General features: G+C 45.1%; 2 protein-coding genes across 4 annotated transcripts in view; one reads left to right on the top strand and one right to left on the bottom strand.

Moving 5' to 3' along the window:
* SLC38A6 (solute carrier family 38 member 6) overlaps nucleotides 1-8413 on the bottom strand; it is a 44686-nt gene extending 36273 nt beyond the window's left edge. For both annotated transcript variants that reach the window (XM_071557323.1, XM_071557324.1), the window contains exons 1-4: nucleotides 8230-8413; nucleotides 7199-7320; nucleotides 6365-6438; nucleotides 2079-2131 (exon numbers count right to left, since the gene is read on the bottom strand). In XM_071557323.1, coding sequence (XP_071413424.1) covers nucleotides 2079-2131; nucleotides 6365-6438; nucleotides 7199-7320; nucleotides 8230-8388 — 408 coding nt within the window. In that variant the 5' untranslated portion in view covers nucleotides 8389-8413. The remainder of the gene's footprint in view (nucleotides 1-2078; nucleotides 2132-6364; nucleotides 6439-7198; nucleotides 7321-8229) is intronic.
* Nucleotides 8414-8670: 257 nt separating this feature from the next.
* On the top strand, nucleotides 8671-15936 carry TRMT5 (tRNA methyltransferase 5). Of its 2 annotated transcripts, none has more exons than XM_071559370.1 (5): nucleotides 8671-8703; nucleotides 10277-10926; nucleotides 12340-12464; nucleotides 13973-14627; nucleotides 15631-15936. In XM_071559370.1, exons 1-5 carry the CDS (start codon nucleotides 8672-8674, stop codon nucleotides 15693-15695), a joined length of 1527 nt encoding a protein of 508 aa, XP_071415471.1. In that variant the 5' UTR covers nucleotide 8671; the 3' UTR covers nucleotides 15696-15936. The 2 variants fall into 2 exon arrangements, with proteins under 2 accessions (XP_071415471.1, XP_071415470.1); XM_071559369.1 differs by lacking the exon at nucleotides 8671-8703 and adding an exon at nucleotides 8918-9046.
* The last annotated feature ends 2399 nt before the right edge of the window (nucleotides 15937-18335 follow it).

Genomic DNA, 18335 nt, shown 5'->3' with positions numbered 1-18335 from the left:
CATCTAGTACAGTTTTTCTTTTTACCCTTTGCTCTTCTTGATGTAGCAGGACCTTCCTAAATGAATGTTACCATTAAGTCAGCTTGGAAAAAAATTAAGGCACAGTAATGAGAAGAAAAACAAATTTGTATTTTTGAATAAAATCTGAAAACAGAGTTGCCATTTTTTCAATTGATCAGCTAGAAAATAATTGCAGATTTCAAATTAATTCAAAGTCAGTTCAAAAGCCACCAAGGGAAGGAAAAAAAACCAAGTATGGTATGCTGGAGTTTGCAATACATGGAAACAAATACTCCATGCCTTTGGAAAGGGAGAATCAGCAACCTTCCAATGGCAGGAAATTTCCATTCTCACAAATCTCAGACAAAATATGTTTGAAAGGATATCACCATAACGTTGAGCAACTGATTCTGCTTCAGGAGTAATTAACCAGTAGTTCAGGTCAGGCTGAGCTGCCAGTTCAAGCAAGACCCAACAGTGGTCTGGCTGCCTCACTCCTTCATGAGTGAGGGGAAAGGAAGTGCTGCTGCAGAGAAAAAAGCAAAAGGAAAAAAGTCATCTGTGCCTGACTGAGGTGAGAATTGCTCAGGGACAGATTAGAATGCAGAATGGCAGAATGATGAAAAAGAAAAGCCTAAAAATCAACCAGATCAGATAAAAACAAGGGATTCAGGAAAACAATCTCCAACTTATAACTTAGTTATTAGATTGCAAATAGAGAAAATAGCCTGAGATAACACAATCAGGAATAGCAAAGTCTTTTTTTGCAGGCAAGTTTTAAGAAAGTTGCCCAAAGATGCTTCAAGAGAGAAAGGTAAGTGTTCCAGAAAACATCAGTTCATCAGGAAAACTTGGTGAACTTTAGTTAATTATTTTATCAAAGCAACAGCCTCCCAACCTAGAAATATTCCAGTGCTCTCCATGCACACTGAAATAAAAGACCAGATAATTTTTAGCACAAATTATTTAAACTGAAAATTTTGAAAAAGTATATTGGGGAGAATAAAAAAAAAATTACTGATGTTGGCATCTTAGTGAAGGTGTGGAATTTCTTCATTTAAGCTTTTAAAGGACAGCTTAGACAAACATCTGCCAAGATCAGTTTATGTGTGTTTAGGACAAAGGCAGGTTAAGTCACAATTCAGCTCATCCTTAAGATATAAATTTCTATGACTTCTGCAAGTCATGGCTTATGGTTAATGTGCACAAAACAGCTCCTGAAAAAATAACTGTATTTCATACCTTGCTAATATCAAGGTTCATTATCTCTTGAGGTTGATCTCTTGTGAGCTTTGATCAATAAATATTGATCCTCAGACTACACTAATATCTGCTAATGGATGTCTCACAGTCACATAATAACCCAGGTTTAATTCTCAGTTACATTAAGATGTAAGAAATCAGACTCTGGCCTGATGAGCAAAACTAATTAAAATATATTTACATTGTTTCAGTAAACCATTAAATTATACTTTGTGTGGTAAAACCTGCTTTTAGTAACATGTAACTGAAACACAGAGCACAGAATTCATCACAGTAAGTGTGCAGAATTCCCTGGTAGTATTTCCTGTGCACCCAGAATTACTGGATAACATCACCCATTAGGGAAAACAGATTCACTGCACACCTAAAAAAGCACAGCTAACATTGGGATTACTCTTACCAAAAATGGTTAATTTACTGGTGGTTTTGGGTTTTTTTGTTTGGGGGTTTTTGTTGGTTTTTTAAATCACGAGATAAAATAACAAGTAAGAAACATCCATGCAAAGAACTTATAAACAAAATTTAAAAATAACCTGCATTAAATATATTTTTAGTTGTTCCTCTTGTGGAATCTGCATGGAAGAGACCTCCTTATCTGAGATCCCTATGGAATGCTGGAACACCTACAGTAAATCCCTTACCTGTCTCTCAGCAGTTTCAGCACAAGGGGACTGTAACAAACCTGAACCTTTCAGTACTGAGGCATCAGTAATTAAATTATTTATTTCATTTATACCTTTTTACTGTGCCAGGAACAGCTGTGAATCAGAAGCACAAGACCAAGAAGAAAAAGAGAGGTAAAAATAAATGCTCACCTTTCCAGTTGATCCAAATGCAAACAGGCCAAGGTCCTCATAAGAAGTGGCAGCTGTTAGTAAGAAAAAAAAATAGTTAAAATATTAAATATTTCTAATGTCAGAATTGCTTAAAGCTCTGTCTTTGCCTTTTCTCCCTTTTTAAATGAATGTAATTCAGGTTAAGAGTATTCCATAGTATTTTTAGTTTACAAAATAGCTTTTATATATCCCTCTACTCCTGCTATAAAATACAGCTCTGTGCTCAAATATTCAGATTCTCCAGAAACTCAATTTATTATTTAAAATACTAATATTTTAAAAACAGCAGTAATACATTAATGGCAAAATACCTTATCCCCAAGATTTTTTCTATAGGTGAAGAATATGAAATTACCCTCAACAATTAGATATAAAAAGTATTTCCATTTTTTATGTCTTAAAAGAGCACACTTTTTCTTTTAAATAATGACAGCAGAGGATACATTTTCATCTTTCTACAAATATAAACATCACCATCTCACCAGCTTTTAAAAACTAGACACTATTTATTTTCAAGAGAGCTGAAGGTAAACACCTTCCTTAATTGAAAGCTATTATTGAAAAAAAACCCAAACCAAAATACACCAAAGCAAAACCCAGAACAAAACAAAAATCCTGCCTTTACCTGCACCCAACTCAACATAATTACAGTAAAACAGCCTGTGGTTTCTTGTATAATTTTGCTGGGTTTTAGCCAAAGCTCACTGCTAATATTGCTGGTAACTCGAAGCGATCCCTTCTCAGAGAGAAGATCATATTAAAGCCTTTCATTGTAACTCTGTATTTTTTATTAGAAACTCAGTGATATCAAAAAAATGAAAGTTTCCTGAGAAAAACCACCCACTTTCTCAGGATATAATAAAAGTCCCACAGCTGTAAATGACTCAAAGGGTAAAAATTATTCTCAAAATGACATTAATTTTACTGTCACAACACTCGGTTTGTCTTCCTTGGTTCTCTTTGGCACAAAACTGTTCCTGTTCCTGTCACATCTTAATTTGGGGCCCAGTAAAGGAGTAAAGGACACAGACAGGGAGAGACAGAGGCAAGTCCCAGGGAGAGACAGAGGCAAGTCCCAGGGAGAGACAGAGGCAAGTCCCAGGGAGAGACAGAGGCAAGTCCCAGGGAGAGACAGAGGCAAGTCCCAGGGAGAGACAGAGGCAAGTCCCAGGGAGAGACAGAGGCAAGTCCCAGGGAGCGACAGAGGCAAGTCCCAGGGAGAGACAGAGGCAAGTCCCAGGGAGCGACAGAGGCAAGTCCCAGGGAGCAATGACGGGACTGGAGCCTGAGACTCCCAACAATCAGATCCGTGCTCCAGAGGGGGGGAAAAACCCCCAACAAAAACAGAAAATCCAAATGAACCACAATAAAACCTCATTAATTTATTCATATGATTTTTTCAGGGATGATGTTTTACATTTTGCTCTACTACAGACACCAAGACACTATGAAAACATAAATTATATAACAGATTAATTTTAAATAAAATTAAATGAGCCAGAATCAGCTCTCAGCATAACCCTGGATTATCTCTTAAACCTCCTGTTACACTGAGTTACAGACAGATATAATTAAACAAGAAACATGTCTTACTAGATTTTACCCTGTATTTTTCTTATTTCTATTAATAAAGTTGTTGATCTAAAGGAATAAAAATGCATTTTGGTAGCCATTTTCAATGGCATCAAAAAGTAAAAATCACTAAAATGTTAAAGCAGACTGAGTTGTTTTTACCACCTGGTAACAAATACACAACACCTCATGCATGAGGAGTTATAAGCAAAGGGAACAAAGTTTTCCACACAATTCCAAAACATCAGTATGAAACCCTGGAATATTTTCTGTAGCAACTCTGTTTCTGTATTCAGTTTAGTCCTGGGAACACTGGGAACCCCTAGTACTTAATTGCATTACTTTTGTGGCTTCAAGAATATATAGAAATAAATTATTAAGCACAATTTATATAAAAAAGTTATGCCTGATTGGCTTAATTTTTGTCATGTTATTAATACTCCGTGGAAATTACCCCTTTAAATGTGAAGTGAAATTGGCAAGTACAGTACCAGCAATGTTTGTGACTAACTGAAAAACAAAAAAAAGGCACAAAACTTCAAAGTACATCCCACTTAAACTCCCAATTCCTGCTTTACAGAGTGAGCTCAGCCTTTATCAGCCCAAAACAACACAGGTCGGACTGAATCAACACAAGGAGAAAACACTGACTAAACTAATCCCAACCCAACACTTGACACTTGGGAGTAATTTTTTTGCTAAGCCTTTTGGTCTACACAAATCACTTAATTTTGTCAATGTCTAGACCAACATAACTGAAAAACTGAAGACACTTTTTTATTCTTTAACTGCAACTGAAATGCCTGTGCTTAATAAATCCTGGTCCCTGTTTAAATGAAATTAAATTTTAGAGATTCTTTTTCAGAAGGTATTTCATAGGTCAGGTCTTTCCTAATGAACAGTTTGCAAACAAGTTCAAAGGTTTTTCTTCACTACCCTTTAAATTTTTCTAGCTTGTTTTTTAATATAAAAGTACTAAAATTTCTCTCCAATTTGTTGCCATGGATTAAGTTGAATATTGTAACACTGGTCACAAATGAATGTGGACTTTTTAAAGAAGAACACTTAATTACCTACTTTGGAATCAAACATGTACACAGGGATTCTACTTCATGAAGGTACAACAGGTCATATTTCCCACTTTTTAAAGAAATTTGTTCAAAGAAAAAACTCAGAATTCTATCTAACCTTTAATTATTTCAACAGCTGACAGGAATTATACAAAATATAATCTCAGATAAACCTTAATTTTTAAAAAATCCAAACAGAGAAGGCTGTAAATCCAGCCAAGTTATGCAGACGTAGCTCTGGAGCTGTTTCTACCTGTCAGCACTGGGTGATAATTAATAATTAACTGTGAAGTGCTTGTTTCAGACAAGAAATACTTTATCCTGTCCCTTCAGTGGTGTCCCTTGCTCTCAGCTGTCTGTATTTTAAAAATTATTTCTGGAGGTGGGCTGTTGCTTTGGACAGGAACTGAGGAGTTAAACCATTCCTGAATATCAGGTCTCCAAGTTCGTAACATCCAAACTCTTCTTACTTCAAACAACTTAAATCCTTAGTTTTCTCCTTTCACCATAATTCTTTTGAAAGATTCTCTAATTATTATTTTTAATACTGCTTAGTGCCTATGTAATACAGAACTTTTCAGCCTGAAATAAGAAGCAAAAAGATGCCATAAAAATTACTTTAAATCCACCCTTTTTCTGCTTCTCATGTGTATTTCCAGCTACTTGTTTCAGGTTCTGATTCCTACAAGCAGAGCTCCAAAAACTTTGGAGAAGAAAAACATTGCCAAGAATTTAATCCCAAATAATTAAGCAGCCAAAAGTATCAACCATAAAAGCAACCCTACCTCTGAGGAGTGTTTTTTAGGATAGTGTGAAGAAGATCACTCAGCAGGTGAGGACAGGAGCAGCAGATCTAAGGAGGATCAGGAAACAACCATCTGGGAGACCAAAGCCAGCTAAAGAAAACAAAGCCAGGGAGGAAAGAAGCACAAGTTTTCTCCCACCACCTTTGAGAAGAAAGGAAAACAGATGAGAGGGAAACAATAACCAGGTGACTGGAAAAGATGGAGGCCTCCTGCTGTGAGAACTCAGGGAACGAGTCAGTTGTTTCAGTGACAGTTAAAGGAAGCAAGAATTAAAACACTGCCTGATTTGACTGAGCATTCTCAAAGTAGTGCAATTTCCAATGTGATTTCTCATCAGCATCAAAAATGCTGTAAAAACATTAATCTATAATTCACCATGAGAATTATGATAATCCAACATGATTACAAAACCTGAAAGGTGTCCATTTCAACCCAGAACAAAATATATATAAGTAGAAGAATGAAAGGCTGCTGTTTTATTACTCCTGAGCTTCACTGAAAGCAACAGCACACACTGATGTGTGGTCCAGCCTGCACCAAAATAATTTTGCTGCAGAAATACAGGATTTGTCTTTTGGGAAAGATAAAAAAAATTAAAATCTAGAAACCAGTCAGTTTGGCATTGACTTTTCACAAGAAGTCTCAAAAACATATTTTTAAATGGCAAATAATAATAATTACAAATATTAAATATTTCAAAATCAGTGAAGCAGGCACAGCTGTCTGTTAATATGCTGTTAATTGCAATCATTATACTCTGTGATACAGCTGAGGAAATACTTGAGAGCTCACTGATGGGTAAATCCTTCTCACTTACCAGTCTGAGTGCACATACTGAGCAGCAGAAACACAGAGTAAGAAGCAAGGCTGGCAACAATCAGCAGCAAGATACTAAAAACCACAAAAGAGTCACAATTAAAGCACTTTTACAGTCCAATGCACTTTCCAGCTTTAAGAATGCTACTTTTGCAAGAATTGAGCTACCACAAGACAAGGTTTCCTCATTTTGTGGCTGGGATCTGCTGACTATTGTTCATGTGGTCTCAGACCTTCCCAGTACTTGTGAAGTTCCCCTGCTCCTTATATTGTTCACTATCACACATTATAGAGAGTGAAGGCCTGACATGGATTACAAAAAGGACATACACATGAGAGTTTGTGTGTGTACATATACACAGACAAACACACATCCTCCAGTGAAGTGAGACCAATGCTTAGAAAATGGCAAAAGTGACAATTGTGGTGACTTTGGCCCTGTTATTCACAGCTCAGCAAGTGAAACAAGCAGAAATGCAAACAAAAGCACAAGCTGGTTCACAATTTTCAGACACATATCCATCCTACTCCAGAAGGCCCACTCCTGGAACTACAGGAGATAACAGATTTGAAAGGAAAACCTTCAACTTATCAGGAGTAATGGCCAACAAATCCCCCCTATGTGGCAATTTATCTCAAGGTCTGGGCAGGACTTTTGTTAGATCTGAATGACTAAACCAAAGAGGGAAGATGTTACTCAACAATTCTAAAAAGCACATGCTAGTTATTTCTTCCTCAGATTTGCACAGGAGTCTTAATAATCAAGGGGGGGTTTTTCCATTTAAAACTACAAGTTGAGTTTAAAACTGAGGATGTGTAAAAACAGACAACTTACCTAAAGCCTATGATCCCTGTGTTGGCCATGGCATAGGCCAAGCCAAGGATCCCACTTCCCATGATCGCATTCATCAGGTTAAACACCGAGAAAGCAAAGGAAGAGCCACGACTTGAAGAACTCTGCAAAAAGGTCCAGAAATACAATTAATGCTAGAGGTGTTTTGGTCTTTCATAGGGGGAAATTTAACGGAGGGGTCCACAATCAACTTTCCTTCCCTTAACCTAAATCACTAAAACCTCTTTTCTCATTCTAAGACCACCTAAACCTCTGCTGCACAGGACCCTGCCCCGCGGGCATCCCAAACACCCACAGCCTTTGAGTACAGTGATAACGGGGTGCAAAAGGGGCACAGGACGACTTAAGGCTCAGGGCAGACTCTCCTTGGTGCAAAGGGGGGACAGGAGGATTTAAGGCTCGCAGGAGGCTCTCGAAGGAGCACAGGACGATTTAGGGCTCGGGACAGGCTCTCGAAGGAGCACAGGGTGATTTAAGGCTCGGGGCAGGCTCAGGCTCTCCCTGGTGCAGAAGGAGCACAGAACGATTTAGGGCTCGGGGCAGACTCTCCCTGGTGCAGGAGCAGAGGGCAATTTAAGGCTCGGGGCAGGCTCTCCCTGGTGCAGAAGGTGCACAGGACGATTTAAGGCTCGCAGGAGGCTCTCGAAGGAGCACAGGACGATTTAAGGCTCGGGGTAGGCTCTCCCTGGTGCAGAAGGAGCACAGGACAATCTAAGGCTCGGGGCAGGCTCTCGAAGGAGCACAGGACGATCTAAGGCTCGGGGCAGGCTCTCCCTTCATGGGCACATGGCAGCGCTTCCAAGCGCCGGCACTCACAGCACCGCAGGGATGCGGAGCAGCGCCGGGACCGGCTCAGCCTGCCCTTCCCCAGGTGTCTCCCCGCACTGCCTGGTGCTGTCACCGCTAGGAGCTCCCGCACAGCCCCTCCCGCCCGCCCGGGCCGCGCTCTCATCGCGTCCCCTCACACACACAGCCCACTCAGGGCGCTCCCTCCCGCCGCCCCTCACACGCACGCTGCGCGGCGGCAGCAGCGGGGCGGACTCCCCGTCCTCCTCCTCCTCGTCGTCCTCGCCATGCTCCTCGCACCGCTGGCGGGCGGACAGGTACCAGCCACGGGCGGGCAAAGGCAGAGGCCTGACGGGCCCACACCCCCCGGGCGGCGGCGCCGCCATCGCCCCCCGGCAGCGACCGGCGCGGAGAGCGGGGCGGGGGCGGGGCTTGTGGGGGGCGGGGCCTGTGCGGGGGCGGGACTTTATTTGAGGGCGTGGTCACCGCGCCCCCGCCCGAACACGAAGGGGGCGTAGACAGTGGGGGCGTGGTCTGCCCTGGTGGGGGCGTGGCCTGCCCTGGTGGGGCGTGGCCTATCCTGATGGAGACGTGAACTGCCATATGGGGGCGTGGTCTGTCCAGTTTGGGGCGTGGTCTGTGTTTGGCCCCGCCCCCGGCGCGCCGGCGATGACGCGCGCGCCGCGCGGGCCCGGCATGAGGTGAGGGCGGAGGGGAGGGCAGAGGGGCAGCGATTTCCCCGAGGGAAGAACGGGATAAACCGGGATTGTGGCGATGAGAGGAAGGGTGTTCTGCCCGTACGCGGTTTGGGAAGGGGCTGCAGTGGCTTCCAGTCAGATCCAGCGCGGGGCGGGGGCGGGGGTGGGGGGAGGTTTTACCGTGTGGGCTTATCCAGTACCGAGAAGCGACGCGATGAGAGGACACGGCCTTAAGATGCGACAAGGGCGGCTCAGCTCGGACATCATGAGGAATTTATTTACAGGGAGGGTGATTAGACAATGGAATGGGCTGCCCAGGGACGTGGTGGAGTCCCAGTGCCTGGAGGTGTGTAAGGACAGACTGGGATGGCTCTCAGTGCCGGGTCTGGGTAACAAGGTGGTGTTGGATCAAAGGTTGGACTCGGTGATCTCAGGCGTCTTTTCCAACCTAACTGATCCTGAGCCGCGCCAGCAGTTTCCATCCAGGGAGAAGGCGAATGTCCCAGGAAGAGCACAGGGGTGCTCAGGCAGAGGCCTCCCCTGCACCAGACCTTGGGAACGCGGTGGTTATTCCTGAGGGAACAGGCGAAGGAGGCTTTGCCAAGAGCCTGGCGTAGGGAAATGGGCTGGCTGCGAGATGCAGGGAGTCCTAGCAAGGGTTTGGGAGCAGGACCAGCTTTGGCAGTGTGTGGGCACAGCAGCTTTGGGAAGGAGAGCTTGCACAGCCACCCTGATCAGGGCAGTGGCTGAGGGAGGCAGCAGAACCAGTTTCCTTTCAGAGCTGGTTTGCATCTCTCCTATCAAGCCCCGATCTTAAAACAAACTTCCCAAGAAGTCAGGAGAAATGCCAGCCTTGAGCACCACCCAAACCACTGACTGGTTTCTGCCTTGGAGCAACTGACAGAGTCAGAAAATTGTGTCCTTTTGGAGTGGCTGTAGTGGAGGAACCCACTTAGAGAAGCATAAAACAACTTTTCAAGTCCCCATCCCATGAATGAACTGTGGAATGGGGCTCAGCTGCTGGAAGATACATTACTAATGCTCCCCTGGATTTATAGGGAATACTGGATTTAATTAATGATCTTTCTGGCATGCTGCCCATGGAGCAAAGACACTGTGGAGTGTGTAACACCCTACACTGGGGTCTGGGAGGCAGAAATCACCAAAGAGTGGTTATGGCCACTATTGCTAATAACTCTTTTCTAGCAACTACTGCTTGGTAATGAATTTTATCAGACACAGAAGGGATCCAGCAGTAGGATCAAGACAGTAGAAATCTTTCCTTTTGGCTTACTGGGATTAATACCACATTTATTAGAACAAGGAGAGGTCGTTGTTTTTTGGCAGGAGGGGATTATCTCACTGCTTGAAGTTACTGTTTAAGTCTGAAAACACATTTGCAAAATAACAGACATTTGCAGTATATATTTTATAATAAAGAGCTTTACTAAACTATGGTGGATTGTTTGGTACAGATGGAAATTCCAGTTTAAGAGAACACCAAATCCATGTGATTTGCAGCCTTTTAAATGGAATGATTACATAATGTCTATAAAATGAATAATTTCTCTTCTAGGACTTTGTGGAGATTGGGAAATGCTGCCAGACTACTGAAAACTAATCATTTTAAGACAGCTGCATCAAATACATCATTTCCAGCAGTTTGGATGCTGTTGGCACAATATTCTGGCAGACTACCTGGGCCCTTTGTAATAGTTAAAAAAAACACTTTCTCTACAATGCCTGAAACCATGGAGGATAAATCTAATCCAGAACTGTATTCACCACATCCCAGGGTGCGTGGGATGACAGTGCTCAACAGAGAGGCTTTTAAAAGGACAGTTGTTGTTCCAGCTCTTAAAGTCAAGAAAGAAACTGTAAACAGTGTGCTGAAGTCCCTAAAACAATCAGTCCTGCAGCGTCCTGGTCTGAAGCGAGTGGTTGAGGATCCAGAAGATGAAGACAGTAGACTTGTTATCCTGGATCCTCATAAAATAGCAGAATTCTCACTGGGAGAATCGGAGCAGCAGGTACTGAAACAGCTCAGTGTTCACCCCGAGGTGTCCAAGTATAACCTGGAACTGACTTATGAGAATTTCAAGTCAGAGGAGATCCTGCGAGCCGTCCTTCCTGAGGGCCAGGAGGTCACCTCTGGCTTCAGCCGTGTTGGCCACATAGCTCACCTGAACCTCAGGGATCACCAGCTACCCTACAGACATCTGATTGGTAGGTAAAACAGCTCCTCTCAAAAAGGGAATTTGTGTATTTTGCATATTGTCAAAATATGCAGCAGCATCTAGCTGGGGGCTGGTCACCAGTGGTGTCCCCAGGGGTCAGGGTTGGCTCCAGTCCTGTTTAACATCTTTACTGATGATTTAGATGAGGGGATTGAGTCCACCATCAGCAAATTTGCTGATGACACCAAGCTGGGAGGGAGTGTCAACCTGGTGGAAGGCAGGAGGGCTCTGCAGAGAGATCTGGATAGACTTGAGGGATGGGCTGATTCCAGTGGGATGACGTTCAACAAGGCCAAGTGCAGGTCCTGCACTTTGGCCACACCGACCCCCTGCAGCGCTCCAGGCTGGGCACAGAGTGGCTGGAGAGCAGCCAGGCAGAAAGGGACCTGGGGGGACTGAGTGACAGAAAGCTCAACAGGAGCCAACAGTGTGCCCAGGTGGCCAAGAAGGCCAATGGGATCCTGGCCTGGATCCAAACTAGCATGGCCAGCAGGCCCAGGGCAGTGACCCTTCCCCTAGACTCTGCCTTGGGGAGGCCACACCTTGAGTGTTGTGTTCAGTTCTGGGCCCCTCAGTTGAGGAAAGATCTTGAGGGGCTGGAGCGGGGCCAGAGAAGAGCAAGGAGGCTGGAGAAGGGACTGGAGCACAAGTGCTGTGGGGAGAGGGCTGAGGGAGCTGGGGATGTTTAGCCTGGAGAAGAGGAGGCTCAGAGGTGACCTCAGCACTGTCTGGAACTCCCTGAAGGGAAGTTCTGGCCAGGTGGGGGTTGGTCTCTTCTCCCAGGCACTCAGCAATAGGACAAGGGGGCACGATGGGCTCAAGCTCTGCCAGGGGAAATTGAAGTTGGAGATCAGAAAAAAATTCTTTGCAGAGAGAGTGCTCAGGCATTGGAATGGGCTGCCCAGAGAGGGGGTGGATTCCCAATCCCTGGAGGTTTTTAAAGTGAGATTGGGCGTGGCACTGAGTGCCATGATCTGGTAAAGGGACTGGAGTTGGACCAAGGGTTGGACTCGATGATCTCGGAGGTCTTTTCCAACCCAATCCATTCTATGATTCTATGAAAAAGATATTTTAGCAGGTATCACAAAGAACCTTTTAAACACTTTCCATTGTTTTTTATTTTGGCTTTAAGTAGCCTTGTGCTGGTGCTGTAGCTATGCCCAGAGGACTCATCTCTCTCCTCTCAGAGCCCCCTGGTCTCACTGCACTGAGCATTGGCTCAGGGTGAAGTGTGTGCCTTAGAAAGGTGTCACAGCTGCAACTCTGATCATTAGAGGGGGGTTGTTCCAACACACACTTACTTTTGTTAATCCAACGGTAAACAGCAGTTTTGTCATGGCTGTTGTAGAACATTAAAAGGTTGTGGTCCCTTAACCAGAATATCTTTTGCCCTTTCTTACAGGCCAGGTTATAATTGACAAGAATCCAGGAATCACCTGTGCAGTGAATAAAACCAACATTATTGACAGCACATACAGGAATTTTGAAATGGAAGTGCTTGCTGGAGAGAGCAACCTGGTAACCAAGGTACAGGCCTTTTGCCCCTGGTATTTTAATTTTAGTATGCTAAAACCCAAAGGCATCTTCTGGAAAGAGGTGCTGCAGATATGCTGAGCCCATTCCTTTGCCCAGTGCCCTTCCTGCCCTTCCTGGCACCTGTCTGAGCATCAGGATTGGCTGTTCCTTCTACATTCCTTTGTCCTGGTCTGCCAAGGGCAAACTCAGCCACAGGGATCATGAAAACACATATTCTTTCACATCTTAGATTTATTGCTGTGTAAAAGCAGCTGCAGTAAAGGTTTCTCACAGAGATACTAAAGCCAAACTTGAATTGGAGGATACTTGTCACTTAAAGCCAATCTATTCAGTGGGCTTGACCTAAGAAAATGTTGTTTCCTAATGTGACCAAGCCTTGTACAATGGCTGGTGAAGAACATAAGGGTGTGTTTTTCACTCACATTGGTTTTGTAGCTTAGGCAACGTTTTGCCTTTGCCTTTTTTCTCTTCTGACAGCAGCAAGACAAACCTCTCTCCTCTGTCCTGACATTTATCAGGTGCAATCACTGTGTGACTGCCAAGTGTTCTTTGCACAGAGTTTCTTGTCTGTAGCTGGAAACTTGGCCACAGCTTCCACAAAAATATTTTCCTTATCTATTAGCAGTTTTATACTTTCAGAAGAGAAGACATTAGATTAAAAAGGTTGAATAGCTTGGTAGAACATCCTGTACATGCACAGGCAGTAGAATGGTCAAGGCAACAGTGACAAATACTGTGCAGATGGTGTTACCATACACCTGGCACACTGTGGAGTTGCATCCAGGACTGCAGATGTACCTCAGGATGTTTCTTCTGGCAAAGCAAACAGTGTGGTGATTTGGATCCAAAACTGCTGTACTTCAGAGTCACACAATTCCACTGTGGTGGTGCAAAGAGAGTATTATCTTGCATCCCATTCTCACGTGAATAAATACTGATTCTTTTCAGGTCTGTTCTTAAGATAGTGGTCATTCCCAAGTCTGAGTTTGGATCAGTTTCCAGACTCTGTCACCTTGAGAGATGAAATACAGTATTTTTCAGGCTGCAGAACTGGCTCCCAGTGGCTTTGAATTTGGCTGAGGCTTCCTGTTCTTGTGCTGTATCATTCTCAGATGGTTATTTATGGTGTGGACTCCTCTAAGGAGGGCTTGAAGCCTTCCCAAGGTCTGCTTTCAATAAAGGAGTTGTCACCTGGCCACAAAGCTCTTCAAAAGCCTCAGGGTTTTTTATGGTCATTTTAAGCTGGTGCTTTATTTCCTTATTTCCACCTGGTGATTGAGACATGCATAGGCCAGTCATCAGGACTGACAGTGGGGACATTCCTTATGGCAGTTTTTGATTTTACAAGGTTCATGTGTGCTACCAGTGGGACAAATGTTGATGTACATGCTAACTTGTGATAAGGCACTTTGGTTTTTATCTGTCTGAATTACTGATAACGCTTTAAACCTGCCCGGCATTTAAACACAAAAGCTTAAGAAAATGTTTTGGACTTTCAGGTCAAAGAAAATAATATTGCATATGAATTAGACTTTTCCAAGGTGTACTGGAACCCACGGCTGTCCACGGAGCACGGCCGTATCGTCGGGCTGCTGAAGCCTGGAGATGTCCTGTTCGATGTCTTCGCTGGGATTGGACCTTTTGCTATTCTGGCAGCCAAGAGAAAGTGCCACGTGTTTGCCAACGATCTCAATCCTGAGTCCTACAAGTGGCTCCTGCACAACTGCAGGCTGAACAAAGTAGACACCAAAGTGAAAGTGTTCAACATGGATGGCAGGGACTTCCTCCAGGGACCGGTACGGGAGGAGCTGAGCAAAGAGCTCCCACTCCTGAGAGAAGAGCAGAAAACCGCTTTCCACATCGTCATGAATTTGCCAGCGCTGGCTGTTGAATTCCTGGATGTTTTCAGGCATCTCTTGGTTGGGGAGCCGTGCAGTGCTGCTGCTGTTCCCACTGTGCACTGCTACGGGTTCTCCAAGCACGAGGACCCAGCCAAAGACATTCAGGAACGAGCGGAAGCGTCGCTGGGAACCTCCCTGGATGGACGTTGTTCCACGTACCTGGTGAGGAACGTGGCACCCAACAAAGAGATGCTGTGCATCAGTTTCCAGATCCCAGTGGATGTGCTGTACAAGAGGCCCTGCCCTGATGAAGGTAAGGAACAACCCTCCCACATGGTACTGGGATTTCAGGCTGGTCCCACCGTGCCAGCCCTGTGGCCACTCCAGCTGTGTGACTGACATTGGATTTGGGGTGAGCACAGAGGTGGCCGGCAGGGCCAAGCGCCTGCACGTGTGCAGCAGCTGCAGGGCTTCCTATGCTCCTGGAAACAGCAGCCTGCTCCTCTAATCCCAGCATGAGCCTCCCCAGAAACATGGGGGACTGGATAGGATCACCCACAGGCCATAAACCAGACCTTTATGCCTTAGGTTGTGTACTGGGGGAGCTCGGGGACTCAGCGATCCTTGTGGGCTCTTCCAACGCAGGATATGCAGTGATTCTGTGATCTAATGCCAAGCACACATTCCTGTTAGCTCAGTACTTAAGAGCTGGAGCTGCATTTTTGCCCAGAACAGTGCACTGCAATGAACTGGTCCCAGCTCTGACCTCCTTTGTGCTCACACAGACTCAGTGTAGCACTGGAGTCACCACATCAGCAGTCAGGTTCTGTACAATCTAATTGAGACATAGATACCCTTAAAAGCTTTAATCCTGAATTTGGTTATTTTGTGTTTTGTTTTTCTATAATTGGTCGTTTCTTGAAGTACTTATAGAAACTGGTTGGTTTCAGTGATCTTGGGCTTTGCACTATGTGACAAGGGGAGAGAATGGGGCTCTCAGTCTGAAGTTACATGATGAACCCAAGGAAAGGAGATTTTTATAAAGCTTTAATGCCAAGAAACTTATTTTTATGCTGTTGTTGGGTACCACTGAGATGCAGGTCAAAATGTTGCTCCATACAGGCTTTTTGAAAGTCCTTTTTGGCATTTAGTAAAGACCCTCCATTATTGCTGTTACAGTTTTTGTTTGTGACTGTTAATCCTCATTTTAATGCTCATCTCTTCCTGTTAAATCCCCTAAGTGTTCCAGAGCTTGTGGTTTAGCTCAGTCTGTTTACTGCACATTAAATAACTTACTTTTTCTAACCTTTTTCCAGCGAAACCAGCCTCAAAACGTCTGTGTACCGGCCAAGGTTTATATGAAGAGAAGTTACTGAGCTGAAGACTGGAGTTACCCTGACTACCTTAGTTTATATAAAGGATATTTAGGGTACCCCTGGTTTACCCCTTGAGGTATTCACAGCATACCTGTTACCCATTGAGATACACAATGCCTGTTGCAGCTTTCCTTTGGGAGCCTTGCTCCCTGGATTTACCTTTTTTTTTTTTTAATTGTGGGATCCACAAGAAGATTGAAATTGTTACTAGATAAAAATAAAACTTTGCTCTTTTGTAATAAATGTGCTTTGGTACTTCTTTGCTCTCCATTGTTTCATGCCCTGTGCTAATTCAGTGACACAGCCTAGGATAGTTTTCTGCTGTGGCATTTTGATAACGTGCAGTTTGTGGGGAGAACAGATTGTTATATTTTGTCGGGTCTAGGAAGGTGACTTATATAACTTCTGCCTTGGATTCCCTCTGACAAATATTTTGGAGTTTCAGAATATTGGATTACGGTGAGCAGATGCACAAACAGCCCTTGTGTAAGCAAGATAACATTTCAAAAACAACCTGAGATACTGAAAGGGCCAAATAGCCACATATCCTGGGGGTTTGAGTAAAAAATGCTTTTTAACACCAAGATTTAATTAGGGATTAGTTGACTCCTGACTTTATGTTTGCCCACTGTTCGAGAAGGAAAGACTCTAATGCCTTTTGCACGTTAGCAGAATAAGTACATGTTTGTATTGAAGTGCCAGACTGAAACCAGCACCTGGAAAACAGTCCTCTCTTCCTGAAACCATGTCCTCCTGTGGCTTTTGAGCCTCTGCCCTCTCCCAGCTCTCCCCCACCTTTGACTGCTCCCCTGCTGCAGTCCCTGGATGATCTCTCTGACTGGCTGCTTGTATTCTGCAGGGATTTGATTTCCTTTTCTTACCCATCCAAACTATTGTTGGGCAATGTCAACCACAAGCAGTTTATTTGGCCAGAGAACTCGGCTCGCCCTCTTGCTATCAGATATTTTCCCTCAGTCCCAGCTCCGAGCTCACACCCAGCAGCTCCGTTACCAGATGTCCATCCTCCTCCTGGCTCTGCTGTAGCTCCACCCCTGAGCCTGCAGCCTGATGGATGTTTAGTTCTCACCCAAGCACCACTAAAGGGCCGTGGGTTTGTTTTGCTCGTGGCTCACTGTGACAGCCTTTCTCTCCCTTGGCTGCACAGCCGATATTGGGAGCCTGGTTACTGCCGGAGCACATCCATCAATCCAAAGGGAGAAAGCCACCATGACTCACCCGTGCTGTCGGGAATGCTGGTGTAGATTCCTCCCTGGACTGCACTGCAGCCTGAGCATTCCCCCTCTGGCCTTTGTGGTGTCCCAGCAGCTCCAGGCTGTGTGTCCTTGCCGGCAGCCACAGGCACCTCATGTCTGCTCCTCCCAGGCACTGCTGCTCCTCTGGCTCCCGGCCTGTGCTGCTGCTCTGCTGCCTGTCACATCTGCTGACACCACTGCCGCCTTCCAGCCACTGCCCTTGGCCTTTCCCATAAACATCTGACAGTGGCTCCTGTTCTGCAGAGCGCTCCACAAACGCTGCTGGAGTGAGAAGGCTCTGGGCCACTCTGGAATGATGCAGTCAGGCTGTGAGCTCTGCCAGCGTGCCTGACAGCCTGCAGGTCCCTGCGACGCTGTGCTGCTTCACAGCCCACACTTAGGGCCTCTGGGCACTACTGCAGCAACAGAAACCTGGCTTTGATCACCATTTTGGGGTTGGGAAAGTCAAGTACATCACTGACTTAAGAGCACGTGACTAAAGCGTCCCAGGTCAGGGAAGGATTTGAGTTGGTATAAGTTATGTTCCCTTAGGGATTGTCTGCCAGTGTTATTCCAGCAGCATAACTTTGGTGTAGATGCAGGTCAGCAGATGATACGTGGCCACACTCATAACCAGGGGGTTTCCCAGATTTCTGTGCTGTTGCGACTTGCGGGTACAACCCTTCCACCTGAAATAGCAAACAACAGCCAAGGACCACACAAAGTTAATGAGTGTATTTAAATGACACATATTAATATGTATGAGCAGTTCTCCATTTATTAGGACTGGATATAAACAGACCATCAATGGGGTGCATCTCTGCCAGTCTGGGTGAGCCTGGAACAGACAGACTCTCCCTGGTTGCTGCTACTCCCTCCCTGGGTGCCAAGCTGAATCCCAGGAGGAATGCTGCCATTTTGTACCTGCAAACAGGATGTCAGGCACCTGTGACAGAGGGAACAAACTCCCACAGCTGAGAACAGTGATCAGCTCGGGGTGGTGGCAGCCACCCATCATGAGCCAGGAACTGGAAAAATGATGGGCATGCCATCTCTCAGAGGGAGGAGAGGGGAGGGGACAGGAGGGAGAGGAGAATCCTGGGTAGGAAGCAGCGCTTGTCTCGGGGTGGATTTCAACACAAGTGGCCTCTCAGTGCTGCACCTCCAAGTCTGACAGCACCCAGGCACAGGCTCTGTGTCCAAGGCCAGGCACCTGCCTCTGGCAGGGAGGTGCTCCAGAGGCTGTGAGCTTTTCCACACCTCTGCCTTGTGTGTAACATTCCCTGTTGGCAGCTGCTCTGGGCACAACCAGCAGGATTTCAGAGAGAGGGCAGCAGAAATACTGCCAATTTCCAGCCACTTTTCTTAATAAAGAAAGCACCGAGTCTGGAA

The sequence above is a fragment of the Pithys albifrons genome, chromosome 6 (genome assembly GCF_047495875.1).
Source record: "Pithys albifrons albifrons isolate INPA30051 chromosome 6, PitAlb_v1, whole genome shotgun sequence".
In the NCBI taxonomy this organism is placed as follows: Eukaryota; Metazoa; Chordata; class Aves; order Passeriformes; family Thamnophilidae; genus Pithys; species Pithys albifrons.
The sequence above is the reverse complement of the archived record's forward strand: the minus strand, read 5'-3'. Positions and strand labels throughout refer to the sequence as shown.

Bases quoted from the DNA above. Each gene is read 5' to 3' on its own strand.
- TRMT5 (XM_071559369.1), top strand. From the start codon at position 9,006: ATGGGCTGCCCAGGGACGTGGTGGAGTCCCAGTGCCTGGAG. The intron at 9,047-10,276 runs GTGTGTAAGGAC...TTTCTCTTCTAG, and splicing joins TGGAGTCCCAGTGCCTGGAG to GACTTTGTGGAGATTGGGAA. The intron at 14,628-15,630 runs GTAAGGAACAAC...ACCTTTTTCCAG, and splicing joins GAGGCCCTGCCCTGATGAAG to CGAAACCAGCCTCAAAACGT.